A 24,130-nucleotide genomic window follows, 5' to 3' on the forward strand; every position below is an offset into this window, starting at 1 on the left:
GCAGTGTCCGTACGGAATAGGGTAGTCGTCATCAAACGTTATAAATCCTAGGATCAGTGGGCCTATACCTAATACTTACCCAGAACCCCCCCCCCCCCAAACATTTTCCTCCAGTACCCCCCTGACAACAGCACTGATATGAATATACAGTATGTATATTATTAATATTAGTACCTACCTAACTCTAGTTACTTATATACAATAGAATATATTCTATACTCAATGGTAGTATGTTCTAAGTAGGTAGTAGTAGACAGTAGATACATACCTACTAATTAATCACTACCTATGTATTCACTATGTACAGTTACTATGGTTTCCAGTATTATGCAGGTATATATACAAACCAAAAGTATAAGATATTGTATAGATTTTTATGTACAATCAAACACAATATTATTGTAATTAATATTTATACTAAACATTTAAAATTGAATGCTATTTTATTTTAGTGTAAAATGGCTATTCCTTTATTTTCATTACAGTTAAGACATAGCATAATACCACATTTGGTTACAATAGGTAAATATGATGGATCACATCACTGTTTGACTGCTGCAACATCTGAAAATAAGGTAAGAGTGAAATATAATTTATATTTTTATAAAATTCATTAATAAATATACATCCAGGGTGAAATCAAAGTTTTTGCATTTTATAAGTATGATACTTCTGATGACTATATTATGTATTAGAGTATAAATACAGGTTATGAGATTAAATTTTAAATTTTATCAATTTAATGTTAATTAATATTTTACTGCCACCATTGGGGTTGATTGACTAACCTAACCTATATTATTTTTTCCCATGTTCTCTGGTTCGAAGGTTAGGTTTGGATAAAATATTATATTCATTGACATCATTTATATAATTCCAATACAAATTAAATATTAAACATTTAAACTACTGCACCTTATATAGACAGTGTATAACTATAATAATATTTCAAATTGAATACTTAGGTTATGTTAAATCATATATATTTTGAAATAATTTATAATAATAAAAAGTAACAAATTAATACATTTATTTTGTTATAGATTTTAATACATAGTCCACACAGGCCAGAGAAGGACATATCTTATTTGAATATCAATCAGAAAATTACAGCTTTACTAGCAGGGAAAGCCATTCCAAACGATGAAAAAGATATACTTGTTGTAGGAACAGTTGGCAGTGTATTGGCCTATAATGTAGATCTCAACAGTGATTTATTCTTTAAAGAGGTAAGTAAAAATTTAAGAAACTGTAATTATTTTGATGCAATTAAAATATTTGATGCACGTGTAATATATAAAAAAATTTTCAATAAGTACAAATTCCTTATGCTTCATATATGTGAATATGACAAAACAATTCATTACTCCTAACTAACGTGGACTGCAAAAATACAGAGCAGAAATATTAATAGCATACAAGATTATAAGTAGTTTTTGTGTATTTGCAATAAGCAAATAAGTTAAAACTGTCTCACCACTATTGGTATCACAGTATAATAATAATGAAAGTTATGGCTCATTTAAAAATATAATATTTATATACTCAATTTTAAAAAGACAATTGTGGAACTGTGTACCTTAATTATCAGAAATTGTGGGTTGCTAACTTTCTTGTTTGTATCATTTCCAAATAGTAAAAAAATAAAAATAAATTGGATTAAATAATAAATAATATTTATTACTTCATGAATTTTAAATATAAAATATATAAAGTTCTGAAAAAATACAATTTGTAAAATATTATTATGTATTCAATGAACAAACATTTGCATATTAATAGTTATCATCAACATTTAGTAGCTAACAATGAAGTTATTGAACAATACAAATTAATACATAGAATAGAATAGTAAAAATATGGGTAGCAAAAATAGCTGTATACATTTATGAAAAATAAACCAAAAATTAATGGTATCTATGGTTGGCATATTTATTATTATAGCGTAATCAAGAATTCGATACACGTTCCAAATAAGTATTCCACAACGATTCTTTGTATACTTTAGCCGCTTCAGCAGGATTGTCATCTTGATAAATTCCTCTACCAACTACTGCAATATCAGCTCCTTTGGTTAAAATAATATCACTAGGACTTTGATATTGTTGACCAAGATTATCTTTAGCATTTTTAATATTAACACCAGGTGTAAGTTGAAGTAGGCTTGGTGATGGAACAACATCATGCGACTGGCACACTAGACCAGCCACAATATCTTTATATTCTTCAGCTATCTTCACAGTCTCTATAAATATTTATTGGTGAACAATTTAAAATTCAAAGTACAAAATTGTCTTTAATAACCAGGGCCTGTTAGAATGTTCCACCAATATTCCTGTTTTTGAGTAGCCCAAAAATAATTTATTACTGGTAAATTTGTTTTATATCATATACAAATAATATATTTATGGGCAGATACACATCACTGAAATGTTCTTAGTAGTTTCTTCTAACAGGCCCTAATACTAACTTACCTTTGATATATTGTTCTGATATTAAATTTCCATTGCAACTTAATTCTGCAACAATAAACACACCCCGGCTATCTAATGAGTCTGAGTTTTCATTAATCACTTCTTGAATGCCTTTTAACATCATTCCACCAGAAACACTATGTATGGTTACTAGATCTGCCCAATGAACTATTTTTTTGTATTGCAATTTAACGGTATTACCAATGTCTGCCATTTTTCTGTAACCATAGAAATTAATTAAATATTAATAATGTGTTTAATGTATAACTATCATTTTAATTACCTATCTTCCATTATAAGGAAATTGTACTGTTTGGCTAAGAGTTGTAAATCATTAATAGTAGCATCCGTGACACCATTAATGGCGTCAATATGAGTTTTTAAAATACAAATATGTGGTGCTACTTTTTCAGCAATATCTAAAAGTTTATCAGCAGTATCAACATCAAGTGCAACACATAAGTTACTTTTCTTTTCTAAACTTATGTTAAAGATTTTCTGAGCTATTTTAGAAGTTTCTAATAATTTAGCTCTTTCTTTAAACCCCAGTTTTGTTCTCAATGATTTTTCTAAAAAATAAAATAAAATAATAGTGTTAATTAATTAATAACTATAAAATAAGCTCACAATTAGAAATACCAGTGGTATAACTAGGGTTGGTGGTACTGAAATCAAATATCGGTATTACGGTACTAGAATCAGTATACCTATAAAGCCATAAATGACGACACACTATATACTATTGCTTCGGTATTATGGTATAAGGCTCAAACGATATTTGAGTAGTTACCAGTACACCAAACAAAAAAACTGTCAACCCTAGGTATAACAGGTAAAGAAAAAAGGTTTTAAAAATATTTAACAAAACAATAAATAGTTTCTAAATTTGTTAGAATTTATTATGATTGATTAATGAAAAAAAAATCATTACTAAATGTTTAAATTATTGGACATTAGTTTAGTATGCTATCTACATAATAAAATATATACTACAAGTAAAATAAAAAAAAAAATAATATGTTTGACCATTTTAATATTAAGTTCATTATAATTATAATATATTATTCAGTAACTATTTTTTGTCTTCCATATCATATTAATGTTGATGTCAAAATTAAGTCGACGGAACTTCATAAAGTAAAAATTATATAACTACCGTAAATACGGCTTTATTTTTTCCATGTATTATAAGCTGGTTACTGACATGTAGAATGACGACAGTACTATTAAAATCTATGATCATTTATTACCTCATTACATGTATTATAAATAACCTAAGAAAAATTCAGGTTTCCCAAGTCTAAATATTTGTAGATAACATATTAAACCGGTGCCGAAATCCAAGTATTGATTAAATTATTACCACATTCTTTTGTAGGTTGAATTTGATTATTTATAACATAATCTATAACACTTTCATATACATCATCACTTAATTTTCCTGCTTCCTTAAGTATTGTTACAATCTAAAAATAAGTTAAAAGTTATTAGGTTTTTAATTAACTTTATGAATTTATAACAAAAATTATTTAAATCAATTTGGTTAAACTTAAATCTAACTTAAACTATCACACAATTTTAAAGATATATTTTTATTTATTTGATTTCATTTAAGCTCTTTAACTTTATTAATTAGATTTGAGAGTAATATCACAGAATAGGTCAAATTCACCCATTCTGTGGTTCTTATCTGTAATCAAAATGTATCATAGCATGAATTAATTATGAATTAATATACATAAAATATAAATTTGATTTAAAATTTACTTCGGTAATGTTGAATAAACTTTTGATCTTTAGTCCTCTCTCACTTAAACGTTGCATGCCTCCTTGTTGCCTATCTACTAAAACAATAACATTTGATACATTTAAATTGCTTTTCTCCAAATCCTAAAACAATACATATAGGTATTTTAGTTTATTAAGTATCAAATATTAAATCACATTTTAAACTATCGTATCATATAAATATAAAATAATAACAAATAATTAACATTTTAATTTCATTGAATATTATTTTCCAATTTATAATAAATAAAACATAATGTTAAGAGTTTAAAGACGTATTAAAACGTTTCAACTAGCAAGTATAATACTCACAATTACAGTTTCTAAAATACTAGCACCACTTGTAATAACATCTTCAATGACAATTACATCATCACCACAAGAATATTCACCATCAATCAGTTTTTTTGTGCCATATGTTTTCTGTTCTTTTCTGCGAATTAACATTGGTAAATTTGTATCTATAGATACTACAGTAGCTATAGGTAAAGCTGTGTAAGGTACACCACATAAACGCACTTGATTTTTAGAGTTAGCATCATCTTGGAGAATGGTGGTTGACACGAGAGTACAAACTTGTTTCTAGAAAAATGATGAAAAAATTTACTTAGGAGGTATCTACTGGCTATTAGTATAAGAAGTCTTTAACACGGTACATCTGCATGTATTGTCTCCGTGTTACAAATGTGTAACATACTAAATCGCCTATAACAGAACTAATTTTTTGTTGTTAGTTTTAATATCAGAGCGAAATGACCAATTACCTAACAAACCTAAAAGTAAGAATATGTTCAGATGTTCTGGAGTTTTGCAATATTTTAATTTTTAACTCAGGGACGGATCCAGGGAGGGGACCTATAGGCCCAGGCCCCCCAACATATTATTTCCCAAATTTTTTTAATAATTCTACAGATCCGGATATTACTATATTTCAAATTACATGTATGTCTGATAATATATTATTATACGTATCGTTCTGGGGTGCCCACACTGAGATATTACTAACTTAGGTCATGTTAGACAATGATTCCAATATTGTAATTTAACTTTAACAAAAAACTGTGCCCCCCCCCCCCCAGATCTTTTCTCTGTATGCCTGAGCGACCTATTAGCATTTTTAAATTTCAATATTTTGTATAGGTACTTGTATACAACTCATTAGTAAGTACAGTTATAACTCACTAAAAATTAGAAATGCCATAAATACCAAGATACAAAGACAGGCAATGTTCTTACTTTTAAATTTGATAATACTTAGGTCATTTTACTCAAATATTAAAGCTAAAAACAAGACAATTGGTTACTGCTGTATGAAATGTATTTTTTGTTAGACATGTGTCAATAACACAACATACGTGGATAGCGTGGTCTTAAATAAAAATCATTACAACTTACTAGTATTTTTGGGTACGATACAATCACTCTTAAATCCAAATAATACTTGGATAATTCACCTGATTTTAATTGAAATGTGCCAAATTTCAATGCATTTATGTCATAGAGATTAATAATTATAGAACGACGATCAACAGCCATATTTAAAATTTAAAAATCAGTTTTAATGAGAAAAATGTTCAAATGAAAAATTCAAACACGTGTTGCACGAACTACGGATTACACTGCACATGCAATAGACCACAAGCGTCAAACACACGCCATTGGATAATGATTGCAGAAAAAAAACAGGTTCAACGATTAAAAAACAAATAGCATAAGGTAGATAGTCACACTTCACATTTATACCTTACGAGACCTTGACATTTAAGGCTTTAGATTTAGATAACATTATCAAAGGTACGCGCCGATTTTATACATCGGTAGCTTCACGAAATTTTCAATTATATAATATCAAAAAACAATATGCACAAATGCACAATACATGACCTAATAGTAGGATATTTTTATTTTAAATGTATGTAAACACCTATAACACTTAAGAACTCGTAAGTTCTTAGAGACTTTTAATTACAATTGTACCGTCTATTTTGTAAGTATTTCAAAATGAAATAAATATCTATCGAACATCGTTAATCATAGCTCACAAACTGTGTTAAAAAGTGACCAAAAGGGGAAACCACATTTTCAGTTTTTTACTGAAAGGCAAAAGCCGAAAGAAGTTAACTACTAAAGGACGCAACAAAAAGCCGTTATCCCATCAATCCGAAATGTACTGCAAGATGCATGAATATTTTCTTCATAGATGGCGTTGTTCCACTATATTTTCGTAGGGAATTAAAAAAAATTCCAATAAAAAAGAGTGGGTTTCAAAGCCAGTCACTTACCTACTAACGAGGCTATTTTTTGGAATGACCTGGTCACTCTGAAATTTTTAGGAAGAATTCAATCCTTATGAGGTGTAATTTTTTGAGGTACTTAACTGAATATCCTATTTATTTGCTTTTTGCTTTATTTGCTAAAAAAAACGTGGTGTAACACATAGATTTTCATGAGAATATTACAAGATAAACAGCGGCGATAGTTGAAGTCATTTAAAATACCTGATCAATAAAATTAAAACAGAGTTTTTCACTCTGCCAACCTATAAAAATGATGAAACAATGACAAAACTATATGGTTAACAGAGTTTCAAATGCTTGAATTTCTAAACATACATTTAAATTATGCGTTTTAGGTCTAACAGGACTTCCCTGAAAAATACAACATTTACAATTTTAAATATTTTAAATAAGTGTAATATTCTGTACATACAAATTTAAGTCATTTCAGGTAACAAAAGACCTGTTTACTGTTACACCTTAACGCATGCACAATCGTATCCTTTACATGACAAAACAATTTTAATATATTAGTTTATCAGTGGAAATTAAGTTTCTCGGATTAATATACCTATATATATTTATACTGTACATCTAACTATGGACTAAGCTTGATAAATCCCACTCTAGTACTCTACTCGAGCTTATATAGGTAGATCATAGGTATTATGCAATATACATATTAGATATAATAGTATAAGTCTGTGGTAACTGGTAAGCGCGAGAATGTTCACGATTATATGACACAGTGAGCATAAATAATAATATATTATTACTAACTGTAAGTGTAACAAAGAATATATTATACTGTTTTTACATAATATGTCTAATAATATTATTATTATATATTATTCTCGAATATTCTCGCTCAGTACCTAATGCGGGAGCCACTACCGAGCCGTGTCACCTCGAGAATATTCTCGACCGGCCGATCGCGCGCATTGTCGCCCCACAAACATTCTTCAGCAGTTCATCCTTTACAAGCGCATAGGCATAGCTGCAATCGCAAATTAAAAAAAGTGATGTCACACGAATACATGACTGCATTGGTGCAACCAGGGGGAGGAATGCAAAAGGGACTTTGGAATCTCCAATTTCTAATTGAGCACCCCTTAATTTTTTAGGTATAACAATTATTTTTAATGTAAAATACCATCAATTTTATGTTTTTAAAAAATGAAATAGTTACCAAAAAACAATCAAAACCATTAAACCACTTCGGTTATCCCCACGATTTAAGATAGTACTATTTTAAATCGTGATGGTTATTGGTTATCCCTTATTAGTATGTTAGTATTATGGATCTAATAAAAACTAAATCACAAAGTCACATGGAATTTAAACCAATGGAAAAACAAAAATATTTTTTTCACCATGACGGCGTAAGCAGCCAATTATTACTGGGAATCTGGGAATCTGGGAATCTAAATGTAGTTTAGCGCCCACCCGAATTATTATAATTTTTTGGGGTAACCTATGTATTTCAACGAATTAAAAATGATGATGCAAAAATAAATAGGCGGAAATCATAAGTTTTTAAGTTATTATCGGTGTTTTACACTTTTGTTTTATTTATACGCATGCGCGCACAGCGCTCAATTGTATTGCTTGTTTATTGTTTAATACCTATTTATAATAGTGTCTATGTTATACTAAGCTTTAGTAACTAAGGGGTATAATTTATAATGAACAGTTTTGAGACCAATTTCGAATAAACAACAGATATCATAACCTGGAAACAAATCCATTCAAAAAAGTCGAGCTGCCGAGGACTTCTCGTAACCTCGGCGATTGTAAACTGCGCCCAACGTACAGGTAAACACGAAATCATACATGTAAACTGCGCCCGAGTTCTTATCGTGTGTAAAAAGGTGATATGTAAACTGCGCTCGAGTTTTATCAAATGTAAAAAGGTGACATATGTTACATAATATGTAAACTGCGCCCGGCTAAACTTTTAAAAATTGAATAGCTATATTTTTGCCAAATTAAACAAAATTACAGAATTGCTTGTCTAAAATTACAATCTTTAATATATTTAATTCATTACATCCATTATATAGCATCAATAATTAATAGAATAAAATTAAAAATTAAAAAATATATAATCTTAAAAAGTACAATTAGGACAAAAAAAACATATTGTTGATACATATTCATCAATTGGAGTTTGAGAATAAAATTAAAAATTAAAAAATATATAATCTTAAAAAGTACAATATTAGGACAAAAAAAACATATTGTTGATACATATTCATCAATTGGAGTTTGACCACTATTATATTTATTAATTAAATGTTGTAACGTTTTTCGTTTATTTTTTGTCTTAGAATTTTGGTATTTAAAGGGTACATTTATACTATTTAGTTTAATATATGTTTCTATTTGAACTTCATTTAACTTTTCTAAGAACATGAAAATATTTGGATGAGTAGTGAAAAAGCTAGAATTAAAGTGAGAATAAAATGACTCGCATGCATTAGTGGTTAAAGTTGGCTCTGCTGATGCTTGAGCCCATATTTCAGGTGAATACTGAGCTTCTTCACTTATATATACATCTACCAAATAATCTGCAAATCGAGTTACTCTCTCGTCGTCAGGCTTTGATTCCATTAAATAATTTACAAAATACTCTGATACACTTCCTGGGCTTAGAAATGGTAAACCATAGCATTTCACTAACCACCTTCTAATATCGCTGTTTTTATCTTTATAGTCATTACTCAAACCATTTTGTTGGATACATCTATTCCAGGACTGTATTAAATGAAATCGACATCCATGTATCGTTATCTGAGGCCAAACAGTTTTACATGCAAAATGAATAGCTTTCTCGAAATCTATTACAACATCGGATGGTGAAATAGTTATATTGTTTTGGAAACTATATTCACAAATAGATTTTAAGCAATTAGTGTATGATATTGTACTTTTATCGGAGAGTAAACATATAACGAGTGGTATATAATAACCGTTGATAAAACCATGTATTGTAAACATTTGTGTAAAGTATTTAGGGCAGTATGAAAACGTACCATCCATGTACAACCATTTTGATAACGCAAGAGCTTTTAAATTAGAAATGCAACTGAAAACAACATATTTCAACTCCTTGTTGTTTATTAATAAAAATAACTCATCTCTATTTGTTTGAACACCGCGTTCGTCAAGAATTAATTGAACTTCTTCGATTGATTTAGGGAATGGAGGCAATGTCTTTCTTCTAGCATTATATATATTTCTTTTTATATTACGTACATCACTTACTTGCAAATGTTCCGTTAGTGGCAAATTTTTAATAGCGTTACAAAATATTTTACTTGGTTTGGTACATATATCTTCAGTTGCCTTGCGTTTTACAATACCAGTCACGAATTGTTTTTGGAGGTTTTGATCACTTAAAGATTTATGGTTATGGTTTAAATTTTGTTCAGTGATTATTTCGTCATCACCTACCGTTTTTAAAAATGCTGTGCAAGTTTTAACTGTACATCGCCACTTATCCTCACCCGAACTCAGAGGCCGATTAGTTTTCCGAAATTTAAATTTTTCAATTATTTTCAAGCTTTTTTCGCGCTGCGAAACGAATTGTTCAGCCATCGTGACTTCACTGATTAAACTGAATACGATATGTACTAAGTAGCCCCATGCCGGATGTAGTGATTGATCCATCAGTAGATACCGTATTACTGCAATAACTATTCGATAACGTGTTGGTATTTTTAGACAACACTATAATTTCTGTGATATAATTGCAAAAGTACACAATCATAGTGACTTTAATAATTCAAAAGTTTAATATATTTTACAAACGGCGCGCAGCTGAATTTGTAAGTACCTTTTAACATAGATAGAAATTTGGGCGCAGTTTACATTATACCTTTTTAATATGGATAAAAATTCGGGCGCAGCTTACAAAAAAAAAGGTCATTTGGGCGCAGTTTACGTATGCCCCGTAACCTTGCTTGTTCAAATTTGAAAAGTTAGGTAGTTTTCCTTTAGTGACCCCCATAGGCGGAGATCGGGGGGGGGGGCTTACGGGGGCTTAGTCCCCCCAAAATAAATGATTTGAAGTTAAAGACCCCCTAAGAATATTAAACAAACAATACCGTCATTTTGTACAGTTTGCAGAACTTTTTTCATTATTTTATATTCTTATATCCACAATTATAAAAGTGTACCTAGTACATTACATACACACTATTTACCAATTTATTATTTACGGTAACATACCGAACAATTAAGTCACAATTCACAATAATATCATATTGTGTTTATATACCTAATATTGTACATATTTTGTACCAATTGGCCATCTATATTGAATAACATATTATACCATTCTATTTTAGATGGGAAAAATATTATTTCTTTTCCTAATTTTTGATAAATCTCGAGAAGCGATATATAGCTATTATAGGACTATCGCTATAGCTGCATTAAACCTATCGTAAAGTTTATCGCGATTGAATGAATCGTTAACCGTATTGACCATTTTATACTAAATTATATTTTACTTATTGTTTGATGTTCTTGGGAATACATTTCTTTTGAGATTGTGATTTAGATTTTTAATAAATAATTTAGTTCAAATATGTTTGAAATATTTAAATTTAAAATTTAAATCGTTTATTAATTATTCTTTTTTTATGTTTGTAACTATTTAAGTTGTTATAATAACAATTATTTATGAGTGATCTAATGTAAAAATAAGTTTGTTGGGGGTGTGGGGGCAATGCCCCCCGGGTTTGTTTTTCATCAAATATTTGAGCCCCCCTTAATATTTCACAAAATCTCCGCCTATGGTGACCCCAGTCGATTGTCAAGCTTTTTGACAACCTAAATTTTTTTCTGCATTTGTAGAAACAAAATCATTTTAAGTAGTTTATAAATGACTCAGGAGAAAAGAAAAATTATGAACATTTTACTATGTTTTGGAAAATTCTAGTATAATAATAGTTATTAAAATATGATTATTCGTATTTTAATGAATTATAACAAAATAAGAAATTTTGTCTAAAATTAATAAGAAATTCATGTTTCTCCCTAATTATATTTATTTTATTACTTCTGCCAAACTATTTTTAAAACTACAGCGATATTTTTTAATTTTTACCAGTATTTTAGTATCAACTATAGATCTAGTTTATTGCTCCAAAAGATGTTGACGGATACAAAACAAAAAAATTACAAACTTAACTATTTATTTAATTATAGTTATTATTCATTATAATTTTCATTTGGTGTACGATTATTATTATTTATACCAATCACTATTTAAAGTAATCGTTTTTCAGATACCTGATGGTGTTGCAGCAATTGCTATCGGCAAACTCAATTCTATGAAAGATCCAGCAATTATTATCGGCGGCAATTGCTCGATTCAAGCATTTGATTGCAAAGGTAATGAAATATTATGGACAGTAACTGGTGACAATGTCAGATCTATTATTGTCATGGATATAGACCTGGATGGTTCTAATGAGGTTAATATTATTAATTATATCTATTTTTATCTTATACTAACATATTGATCAAATATCTAAACAATCACAAAACACAATATTACTAATGTAATATTGTACTACTATAATGTACACCTATGCTTGAATGTTTCTTTTTATAAAATCATTATTATATAATATGTTTACATAGTGGCTAATAAGAATACGGGAGATTACCGACGTATATGAGTTTGTAAAGAGAACGTTTTGTACCCGCATGTATTGTTACTTACAAGAGCGTAGCATATACAATTTTTACGTTCAGTAGATCACGTTTAGCTGTTATAGCTTCAAAATTAGAGTGCATTGACCTCTTATTAAAATTAAAGGCAAGATTATTATGGAGGGCTTCTCTTGGGCTTTTTATTATATTTTAATTTTAAAGAGAGTTATGAGTATTTTAAGTTGTACAAACAATTTTTCAATTTCAAAATACTCTTAACTCTTTTTAAAATTAAAAAATAAAATAAAAAGCCCATGAGAAGCCCTCCACAATATTCTTATCTTTAACTTTAATAAGAGGTCAATTTACTCTAATTTTTAAATTGACAGAGCTAAACGTGATCTTCCGAGTGTACAATTTAGTATGTTAAGCACTTGTAAGACGGAGACAACACATGCGGGTATAACGTTCTCTTAAATTCTGAGATGCATTTTATTAATAACGGCGGCAAGTTCGAACACTCCTATGTCTCTCTTATTGCAATACGTAACTCGGGCTTAGTTAAAACCATGAATTTAAATTTAAAACTTAATTTGTATTTTTTAAAATCCGGTGATATTTATTTTACCACAATTCTATATTTCTATGTGCATTGTACTTATTGTCCCGAATAGATAGGGGCCTTTTTGAAATAGGTATAACTTCTTATTTATAAATCGTAAGTCATACATGATCTATACCAATAACGTATATAAAATAAAAAATGGACTGCTATACTCATGATGAGGCTCTTTACTTAGCACTGATAAGAGTATAATGTAAAATATTACAAGAGAAAGAAATTACTCATTAGCGTCACATTTAACGGCTTTAACGTTAGGTGAAAAAGGACATATAATTGGATATAATAGTATATACTCATCGGTGCAAATAGAGGAGGGGGCTTGAGAGGACTTGACCCCCCTAATTTCGGTCAAGTCCCTACAGTTAAAAATCTAGTAATTAGTACTATAATTTTTCTTATATTATAGCCTATGGGGAGGGGAGCTTGAGTCCCCCCAAAAAATTTAGTCAATTTGCGCCTATGTATATACTGTATACTATATACTATATAATACATTACAATACATACAATAAAAAAAAAAATTTTTACTACGGGATGAGCATTGATCATGATTACATTTTCATCATTTTATGGTGAACATAACCTATGTATCATAATTTAATTGTAATTTCTTACTTGTAGACTGTAGTAGGTACTTTAAAAAAAAAAATAAATTTTTATATTTCAGTTACTCGTAGGTTCTGAAGATTATGAAATCAGGGAATTTAAAGATGACATAATTGTAGATGAAATATCTGAAACTTCATCCATTTGTTCATTGATTAGTTTTTCTACTGGAAGATTTGCATATGCATTAGATAATGGAACTGTTGGTGTATACGATAAATTTCGACGTGTTTGGAGAGTCAAGGTAAAAATGAATAATAATTAGTACTTATATCAGTTTGTATGTATTTTTCCATAGACATAAGGATTTACATTTATTTATTTTTATTATTATATTTGATTTACTAATATTGAATAATATATTATAATAAAAACTATAGACGTTTTATTTAAAAATTAATTGTATTTTTGAAATGGTTTTTTTTTAAAATCATAATAAATTTTAGTCAAAAAGTTCAGTGAATTTCCTCGAAAAATATGATTTAGATGGAGATGGAAAAGAAGAATTAATTACTGGATGGTCAAATGGAAAAGTAGATGCACGCAACTCTATAACTGGAGAAGTAATTTTTAGAGATGTGTTATCGAATAGCATTGCTGGTGTAGTTGTTGGAGATTATGTAAGAGCCGGAAAATGTCAAATGATCGTAGTTTCGATCGCTGGCGAAGGTAAGAATGTTAACACTTAACAATTAATGTATACTATAATATTGCAAATTTATTTTCTCATAAAATAATAAATATGCAAGTCATTATTTTTATTGTTATTAGTTGTTATAATTAATGTAATTAACATGATTTTCTAGTCCGAGGATACGATAGTACAAGTTTAAAAGTAGAATCTGGTGTTCAAACAAATGTTATTCACGATCTTTTGCAAAAGAGACAGATACTGATGTCGGAATTAAATAACTACACTAAGGCCTCTAATGAAGGCCAGGGTATTCCAGTAGGTTTTTTTTCTTATCACTTTATTACTATATATTTTTTAATATTATGGTATATAGTACTATAGTGCATGTATTATAATATATTATGTAGATATTATAGGTAGGAATTTAAAATTTAAATTAATTAACATAGTTTTGTTCCCAGATCAATGTGATGATAATATATTTGATACTTTTTCAGACCAATTTGTCATATTGCCTGACTTAATTTTGACAAATAAAAATACATTTCTAAAAAATATTCCAAAAATATTCCTTTTCCATACCTATTAGGTTAGACACGATAAAAAATCTGAATAATTTTAAATTTAACACGGGAAGAAAAATTATCTTTCTTTAAAAACTGTTGAAAGGAAAATTTCTTATTACCATTTAAAATTACGATGTGCCAATACGCATGTAATCTACAATGCATTTTTTTCATTGTGATATATATTGTTGTTTAGGGAGACACGCGGCTTATCACTGAAGTATCAGTTTCGGAAGAAACTATCGTATGTTTATTTTGATTTTTGATATTTACTAATAGTTTTGTGATCAATATAATTTCATTATTCACTAGATATTCGTTTGTATAGGAACCATGTGTATTACTTACATTATCAACTAACAATTCAATGATTTTAAAAGCAGTCACAGTGTTTTCCGAAGGTATTTTTGAAGATGAAACACATGTCGTACATCCAGATAAAGAGTGTGTTTCATCTGAATTGAAAATCACTTTATTACCTCCGAAAGATATACTTCTGGACATTCATATTCGAGTAAGTATTAGTCTAATAAATTTGCATTACGTAAGGAAAAAAACTGTATGTCTGTATCTTGTGCATTTAATATTTATTTTTTAATAAAACCCCATAATTAAAATGTACTTATTGATATAGATGGCACTATTTTTAGCCATAATTTGAGAAAATTTGGGTGAGATCGGATGGCTAAGCCACATAAATCAGCTATAAATACGCTTCTTCCCCACAAAAAAAGAAAAAGCAGGACACAATTTCCACAATTTTATATAGGAATTTCTGAATATATTTATATATGATTACTTTGTTAATGAAATAATAATAATAATTTCATATTATTTTTTTTAACATTTACACATATAGGTATTATGGATTGGTATAGGCATAATTTTTATATTACCTTGGCTATCGTCTGAAGCGAATACCTATGTGTAGAAATTATTACATTATATTTAGTTAGCTGGAAGACATATAGCTTCTTTAACACAGAGTTTGAACTGGGTAAAATTAAATTAATCAATTAATAATTTTTTTTTATTATTCAATTTGGAAACGTGTATACTGACTTTTTTGAAATTTTAAGGATTTTTAAAGCATTTAGTTCATAGCCGCTACCCCTTAGATATTAGTATATTACTATTAACCATTTGTATGAATAATGTTCGTATACGCTATTGGTACATAGTTACCAACCTATGTTACGATTACAATGTTGGTGGTTATTTAGAAAATATAAATTACGTATAGCTTAGATTCCGAAACTATAAATAATAGGAATTAGCCATATTGATATGTATATGTATATGTGTATATGTAGCTATTATAGATAAAGTACTTATTCCGTTTCTTTAGATCATCTATTATATAAAAATCTCGTGTCACAATATGCTAACTGTTTATTACTAAGCTCCTCCAAAACGGCTGGATCAATTTTCATGAAATGTTGTATGTATTAAGTATATCCCAGAGAGTGATGTAAGCTATTTTTTATACCCCTAGGTGTAAAGGGTGACTCACACAAAATATTTTTTAATATTACACGTGTAAATTGTATAATAATAATAATAATAATACTGATTGCATTATCACCATAAAGTCTCTTATATAGAGATGGCATTTTTAACGGTCAACGAAGTGCGTGGGATCAGCTAGCTAAAGCCTAAAGTATAGTATATTATAACTAGTAAGTGATAATAATATTCAATAATATTTTACATTATAGTATCGTTATAATTACAGGCTCTAAAACTATGCCGTATTCAATTCATTAAATAAAGTTGATACATCAGTTAAAAAGGCCAGATTAAGAATCAAGCCCTTTTGACTCCTTAAAAACTATCCTTTTGCAATCGCCTTACAACTGAAAAATGCCACAAGTATCAATACTTTCACTTATTGCTATAGAAGAACAATCGAAAGTAGACATTTTTTCTTTCAGTTTTAAAATGAAATTTGTTTTAAACTTTTCTATCGTTCTAGCTGAGGTACAAATTTTCCTTCAAATTGTTTTTTTTCTCACAGCATATATTTCATCTACAATAGCTAACATACATTTTTTTCATACTCGTAAATCCAGAGTCAGTAAATGGGCGACTACACTTGTCAACCTTTTCGGCAACTTCTAACTAGTACGTACAACGTCTAGGTACTTAATTCATTTTGATCATGTTGTAATTTAAAATTATTTTGTTAATTATTTAATGAACGTTTTTAGTTATTTATTTTTATTTGTCTAAAATCTTCAGTGAGACTATTCAATTTTATTTCATGGTTCATTTTAGTGATGTTTAATATACTCTCCTACAAATAAAATAGTTTTTTGGCAAATTAAACATAATAGTTCACCTTTATTTTCGATAAAAAAATATGAACCCACCTATATATGATTCGTTGAATATGTATACGTCGTTCATCACATATTTTAGGTGGTAATTATAAAACATTTCAAGTGGTTTAGATTTAAACTTGAAATTTTAAAACTATAATGCACGTTGATAAGTTTAAAACGAACTGCACTAAAAACATAACTAAAAATATTTTCAATATTGACTATCAGAAACACATAATCTAATCGTATGTTGTATGTATATAACTATATTATTACTGTACATCATAGAATATCATTAGAAACTTGACGTAAATTATAGTAAGATAGGCTTGTAACGAAAGTGGTCCAAAGTGGACAATTCCATTTCGTGTTCGTAATAATCGGGGAAAACAAAAAACAAATAAAAAAACCAGAATATTTACTCAACACCAATTTTTGAAGAAATCAATTTCGTTATTTTCTTGTAATTCAAAACCAAATATAACATACTTTAGAGCAGTATATATTATGCCTACCTGCTGTGGATTGCGGACCCCGCTTGATGAGTATGAGTCTTTATATAAATAATATGTTTTATTTTTATTTTTATTGCGGATACGTCGATGAGCGGTTATAAGTGAACTCAGCCACCTTGGTAAGCTATGTGCGAAAATTCAATTGTATGCATGCTTATACCTGATCTGCCCGATGAACCACTGCAGGCAACTAATAAAAATAAAAAAATACCAATTTTTACTAGATAGTAAATATATTAATATTTCACTTATAACCAATAGCAACCGTATGTAAACAAATATTTCCTTCGTTAATCTTAAAATCCATGTTTGAGCAAAAAAAATCATTCAATTCGGTCCAACCGTTTAGGAGTTCAGTAACAAACACACGTACAGTAGAATTATATATATAAAGATAGTTAATAATATTTATTTGTAATATTGTTGCTATTTAGTATATACTTATATATTATAGGCCCAAACCACTAAAAACAACTTTTTGAATACCCTAAAAAGTATTAATATCTAATAATTTTTAAAATAAATTTAAGCAAATTTGTAAACGAAAGTAATATTTAAATTTGTTTAGGCTTTTGTTGGATCAAGTGTGGATAATGATCAATTTCATGTTTTTGAACTTACCCGACAGTTACCAAAATTTTCAATGTATTTATTAGTTTCTTATCCGGAAAATGAAGATGTTCCCAAAAGTTTTGTCAAATTTCGTTTAGTTGAAAGGGTTCAAAGAGTAAGATATAATATATTTATACATTTTGTTTGTATTATTCAAATAATTTTAATTTATTTTTATTAGCTGGATCTATGGTTAAGTCTAAATTTTATTGTGCCCCAAAAAACTCCTGTTAAAACCAATGGTCAAGACTTTTGGAAAATAGCAATTAAGTCGTTGAGAGATTCTTCTCTTACTTGTGTAACATTTGAAAAAGAGGTGATGTTGATATATTCATTGAACATAAACTTTACAGCCGATATTGTACAGACGCTAGCATCATATCTTAACCTCGATCAAATTGATGTGAGTTACGTGTATTAGTGAGTTTATTAATCTTACAGTAGGAATAGGTATTTAATGAGTAATACTTATTGATTGTTTTTATGTATAGTCCCTAGCAGAATTTCCCAAAGTTCTTGATGATTTATGGGAAAGTATACAAAGTGTTAAGACTCTCCAGCAGAACGCAGTTAAATTAAATGCTTCCATAGCCGATAGTTCAGCTTTGTTGAAAAATCTCATTGTTCAAGCAGAAGACTTTCGGCTTTTAGATGACACGTAAGAAAGATAGTTATTTTGTTCAACATATTACTTAAATTGCTTGAGATTTTTATTAAGGTCAAACATGGAAAAATGTTTAAACGATATATTTCATATTGATAAACAAATGATTCAAAACCATCAAGTTACATGTGAAAACCATGAACAATTATTAGTTACACTGAAGAAAATAAATAATATTATACAGAATGCTTCTCGTCTTAGAGGTTGGTCGTAATTTATATAAAAAAAAGTACATAGATATTAATATTAGTAATAACAATATATATTAAGCTATAACTATAAATAAAGATAGGTAAACAAGTATAAGTAAGTACATGCAGCCTTACAGGTATATTTATAGACTACCTATTATTCAAATGTTTTACTAACGCTCAGTTTTTTGGGTTTCGTTATAATTTTATCTTTTTGAAAATCGAGTTTACGAAAAATGAGAATCCAATCAATATAAAATTATAAAATCAATTTATACAATATTAGATTTCTTCATACTTATGAATTGTTATTTAAGTTTATCTTTACCTAGTCTATTAACATATACCTAAATAGTTGGTAATTTCTATTTAGTAGAGTCTATATAATACTGTCATAATTATGTCATATATTATAATAATAAGTCAAATTAGAAGTTATAATTAATACAATGTAATTTTGTTATTTTAGTAAATAATAACAGAACAGATACAATAACTTCTTATCGACAAGCGGTGGCTTCAGAAAATATGACGATTTTAAAAAAATTAATTGAAACTGGAAATAAATAAGTGTTAATTTAATTAAAAACTAGTTTCTAAGACATGTACAATACAATACAATATTTTTTCTAATTATTGTATATATTTTTTAATAGGATAATCTGTATTGACTATGTTAAAATTTAAAACTATCTATAGTACCTACATAATACAATGTTAATGTAAATGTCAAAGTTAAAATAATAGAAAATGTTTCATTTCGCTGTGTCCGTTATTACAATTCTGTGTGCTGGGAAGGAAATTTTTTCTGTATGGCAAGATATAAAGTTCGAAACGAATACAATGCCATTGCCACAATCAAAACGAAACTAGTTACAAATACAGCAGACATTACTGTGTCGCTGATAAGGTTTTTTTTCTTCCCGATCTTTTGAAACGCAGAGCTACATCCATCCCCTGTCTTCTCTTTGAGACGAATCAAATCTCGCATCATTTTAATTTGTTCGATTTTCTCTTCAGCGCCTGAGAACAAAAATAATATTTACATCTGTGCTCTATAGATTATAGACTATAAGCATAGAACGACAGAACCTATTTACAAATTTCGATAATCACAACTTATCAATTAAGAGCTAATTACTATTAGTACTTCAAATGCCGAAAAATATTGATAATCTAACTGCGTCACAATTTACTACTTTATAACATTGCATGCATTAAACTAATTGTACTACAAAGTTCCTAATAAAAAAAAAAAAACATTGCATGCGTGATATAGATGCCAAAAATTGTTGTAGTTGCAGGGGAGCTCTTAATATAGGTATCGTATTTTTGTGTACGATCCTTAACGTCAATTGGTATTAATACAATTATTACAATATCGACTTCAAATAATGTTCGTGTATGAATACGATACAGACAATACAGTTTTACATTTTTGAATTACTGAGAACAATTTATACATTAAATTGTACCTACTACCTATGGTCTCTATAACTATAAGTTGTCAAATTTAACATAAAAGTAGTCTCGTATTTCCCCGTTTGGTATTTATCTGTCACGAGTGATATATCGTATCAGAGATGGACAACCTGTTCTATAGTCACGAGTTAGGACCACGTAAGAATATCTTATATTATCTAGTTAAGCATAGTATTACTATTTACCAATTTACCATTATTATGTCCATAATTATTTTTATTGATTCATAGTCAAAAATATTATTTTTGTAACATCGTCTTTATTTGTTATGTCTTAGGTATGAATTTATAATAAACTAAAACCCCACTTAAAACCATTGTCTATAAATACTACATTCCATTTATCAGGACATAAAATAGTATATATTTTATGTCCTTATGAATAATGTGATATATTTGAAGTACAACTTTTTTGTGTAAATTAATTTATACTATATATTTTTTTCTATACATTTATACGTAATAATATATTATATGTCTCATTAATCTACATATATTATTATTTATTAATATATTAACATTTATATTTTATATACGTGTTCGGAATATTTGATTATTAAACATTAATTGTACAGGTAGGACAGGTAGGTAATAGGTATAAAGTATAAATAGTAATATATATAAATTAATAAGCACCTATCTAGGTCATAGTTGATAGCTCAAACAATACATGTAGAATATATTAATGTACCTACTCTAAAGTCAAAAATGTAGCACTAAAAAGCTATATAGTAAATATTTTTTTATTTTACGTTATTTGTATATTTATTATATCCTCTAAAATGGCAATAACATAATACACATGCGAATGAATATAGAAGTATAGGTAATTGGTACATTCACATGTATATAATATAATTTTATACTTCAATTAAATTATTTTATCCGTTATCGTTTGACTTGTATTCATACTGTCTTCATAGTGTACTTATAATATAATATGTGATTATGGTATAAATATATACCTTGTATTTACCAAGCACGCTCCCTCCTATTATATTTTCTTTAATAATGAATTTATTCAAATCATGATTTTTTAAATATGATTAATGACGATATTGTACTGTGGTTTTACAAACTTCTGACTTTAAAATGACAACCATAAAATTTAGCTTAAATTATCTGATGAACCATTTTTTTGACTATTTTTACGTACCTAATTTGAAATTCAAAGTTTTTTCAGTTATGAAATTATCTATTCTAAGGATGGTATTCCTAAAAATGGTCTTACAAAAATATAAAATATATGTAATATTGGATCTAGTATTTATTATACTTAGTAACATGCACCATTTTTAAAAATTATAAATATTGATGAATTAATTATTAACCATATAATTATAAATTAGTAACTACCTACTAATTTGTTCAATTCGCTATAGCCTCAAAATCGTCCAAACCCATCACCATGAACCTATAATTCATAGCACAGAAAGTTTAATAACTCAAAAACACATGTTCAAATTTTGAATTTGAAACTACAAAAATGTCAGATTTAATACGTGCTAAATAATTTACAGTAAAAAAGGAGGGTTTTTATATTAAAACCAGAAGTTTGTACATCCACTCTTTACTAGACACTTCTTAAATAGTACAAAATAATTAAAAAATTGAAAAATATTATCATTAAATGTATTTAAAAATTCCAAAAAATCAGATTTCGAATTTTATTATTCGCATTATTGAAGAAAATGGAGTGACCATACTTGGTGAATCATCCTGTACCTTTAACTATTTTTTTTATCCATTTCGTGAAAACACTCAAAATTATTAATTTTATTATTATTTAGTATCCTTTTCTTAGATACCTATTAAAGCATCTATCAAATTGAGTCAAACGTATAGTATTTTATTTTATGAAAGAAAAATGTTCATAACTCACTCATTCCGTCGATGTCCAATGATGTCGTTTTTGACATTTTGTTTTATAAAAAACAAATAAATATATTTTATAAAAACTTTAAGCAGATACTATTTAGGTAAGGTATGTAGTATGTTCTCAACACAGGTTAGATATATTGTAAGTACGTACCTATATGTTATTGATTTTTATTACATATCCAGCCATCCAGGGTTACCATAGTAACTAAAGGGATGCTGGAAAATTACTTATAAAGGCACACTGCACCAAAAACTTGTTGATAACTGCAAAACCGGAAACACTGCAATAATATCCCTTCTCTATATCATGTATAATGTATTATTGTACTTGTACTTTATCATTAATCGTTATATTTAAGTATTTGCCGAGTAGATCACTGTAATGGATCACATCTAATGGAGACGTGTTAAATTCGAATTCAACGATAAATCATTATTTAAGTAAAACGATTCTAACCGGAGAGGTGTTTCACTGTTCAGTCTTTATCTCTCTGAAGTCTGAGGATATTTAGTAATATTAATATTAGTAGGTAATTTAGGTGATACAGTCATTATTAATTAAATAAAACTATACGCAATAATCAAAACTCATAAGTTTCAAGTCCCTATTTAATTAAACAATTTTTTATTGCAACAATATAACTAAAATTATTTTTGCTGGCTAAATATCTAATTTTATCTAAATCGTAACTTCAGCGACATTTTGATTTGTACAAAAAATTATGGCTACATCTTTATTTTAAAAACAATCAAATGCCGAGAGAAATTTTTTTGAAGAACCTTGAATTGAATTCTCAAACTTGATCTATTAGAATTTCATATGAATTAATTATAAAAAAATTTGCAAATTGTTGTACATTTGACGAATATTTTACTTTTTATCATAATTTACCCGCATAGGTCACAAAGAATCGAAATTTAAAATGTTGGTTTTTTTTATTCGTTTAAGTACCTACTAATTTCAGATTTTTGAGACATGTTGGCATATTTATCATTTTTTTTATCTATACATTTATCATATTTCATGGATTTACGATTTTATACTTTGTTTTTCTATTGCCTATGTAAAAATATAATAATCTTTATATCAAGTGAATTATCTAATTATAATCGTACACTATGTCTTGTACTATGTGTGTAATATGTTTGTGTACATTGTATTATTGAATATGTTATTGGTCATGTACAAAAATTTCTCATAGTATGAAATAAGCACGGGCTTTAATGTGCACAATTCTATATAGGCTATAGGTCAATCAAAATTCTAAGTTTAAACGCTCGCAAACATTTTTTATTGACTTAAAAAACAAATAATAATCGACAATTTAATATGTCTATAAGACTATAAATAGTTTAACATAAATTAAAATATTTTGAAAATGTCATGGTGTATAAAACGCTCACACAAATATTCAGTGAACATTCCATGTATCTACGGTCATTTTTATTAGTGTTACACTAAAAACCAAAATAGGTTTTTCCGAAAAATGGTTTTGCTTAAAAATTCACGTTTTTCCTTTGCTTTTCTTGTTGCTTTTGAAAACTATTTGGAATTTTATATTTTGACCTCCCAAATATACCAACTAGATTCACTTTCCTACCAGAAATGGTGCTATTTAAGAAAATCGAAGCACTTTTACTGCAAGGAATCATGATGACAGACATCAAAAAAAAAAAATATATAAAAACGTACATCATAGTAAAATCAATACATTCATCGCTCCGCTCGGAATCTAAAATCGCATATACTCATATCCATATGGGACACTCGTATCGCTTGTAATGGGTTGTGTTTTATTGGACATTTTGTATAGGGCCCACAAGAA

General features: G+C 28.0%; 3 protein-coding genes across 7 annotated transcripts; 1 reads left to right on the top strand and 2 right to left on the bottom strand.

The window, feature by feature from the left end:
- Positions 1-133: 133 nt before the first annotated feature.
- On the top strand, positions 134-19,550 carry LOC111039696 (Bardet-Biedl syndrome 2 protein homolog). Of its 5 annotated transcripts, none has more exons than XM_022323287.1 (14): positions 138-333; positions 453-575; positions 1,044-1,229; positions 11,836-12,024; positions 13,498-13,680; positions 13,883-14,105; positions 14,243-14,385; positions 14,833-14,880; positions 14,965-15,150; positions 18,044-18,202; positions 18,269-18,490; positions 18,579-18,745; positions 18,806-18,954; positions 19,412-19,550. In XM_022323287.1, exons 1-14 carry the CDS (start codon positions 289-291, stop codon positions 19,510-19,512), a joined length of 2,124 nt encoding a protein of 707 aa, XP_022178979.1. In that variant the 5' UTR covers positions 138-288; the 3' UTR covers positions 19,513-19,550. The 5 variants fall into 5 exon arrangements, with proteins under 5 accessions (XP_022178982.1, XP_022178979.1, XP_022178980.1 ...); XM_022323288.1 differs by having other exon boundaries at positions 139-333; positions 486-575; XM_022323289.1 differs by having other exon boundaries at positions 139-333; positions 523-575.
- Positions 1,732-6,039, bottom strand: LOC111039697 (uridine 5'-monophosphate synthase-like). Its single transcript, XM_022323292.1, has 7 exons — positions 5,658-6,039; positions 4,575-4,844; positions 4,242-4,364; positions 3,838-3,940; positions 2,758-3,043; positions 2,475-2,692; positions 1,732-2,245 (listed from the first exon to the last, which is right to left on the bottom strand). Exons 1-7 carry the CDS (start codon positions 5,796-5,798, stop codon positions 1,950-1,952), a joined length of 1,437 nt encoding a protein of 478 aa, XP_022178984.1. The 5' UTR covers positions 5,799-6,039; the 3' UTR covers positions 1,732-1,949.
- Positions 18,820-22,462, bottom strand: LOC111039698. The gene is made up of 2 exons (XM_022323293.1): positions 22,306-22,462; positions 18,820-19,965 (listed from the first exon to the last, which is right to left on the bottom strand). Exons 1-2 carry the CDS (start codon positions 22,340-22,342, stop codon positions 19,718-19,720), a joined length of 285 nt encoding a protein of 94 aa, XP_022178985.1. The 5' UTR covers positions 22,343-22,462; the 3' UTR covers positions 18,820-19,717.
- Between the last annotated feature and the right edge of the window lie 1,668 nt (positions 22,463-24,130).

This window comes from Myzus persicae, unplaced genomic scaffold (genome assembly GCF_001856785.1).
Source record: "Myzus persicae strain clone G006 unplaced genomic scaffold, MPER_G0061.0, whole genome shotgun sequence".
Taxonomy (NCBI): Eukaryota; Metazoa; Arthropoda; class Insecta; order Hemiptera; family Aphididae; genus Myzus; species Myzus persicae.

Coding starts and splice junctions, on each gene's coding strand:
- LOC111039697 (XM_022323292.1), bottom strand. CDS start 5,798: ATGGCTGTTGATCGTCGTTCTATAATTATTAATCTCTATGACATAAAT. Junction 2,693..2,757: donor TTCCTTATAATGGAAGATAG/GTAATTAAAATG, acceptor CTATGGTTACAG/AAAAATGGCAGACATTGGTA. Junction 2,246..2,474: donor ATCAGAACAATATATCAAAG/GTAAGTTAGTAT, acceptor AAATATTTATAG/AGACTGTGAAGATAGCTGAA.
- LOC111039696 (XM_022323287.1), top strand. CDS start 289: ATGTATTCACTATGTACAGTTACTATGGTTTCCAGTATTATGCAG. Junction 15,151..18,043: donor TTCTGGACATTCATATTCGA/GTAAGTATTAGT, acceptor AAATTTGTTTAG/GCTTTTGTTGGATCAAGTGT. Junction 18,203..18,268: donor TAGTTGAAAGGGTTCAAAGA/GTAAGATATAAT, acceptor TATTTTTATTAG/CTGGATCTATGGTTAAGTCT.
- LOC111039698 (XM_022323293.1), bottom strand. CDS start 22,342: ATGTCAAAAACGACATCATTGGACATCGACGGAATGA. Junction 19,966..22,305: donor ATTGGACATCGACGGAATGA/GTGAGTTATGAA, acceptor TTTTGTTCTCAG/GCGCTGAAGAGAAAATCGAA.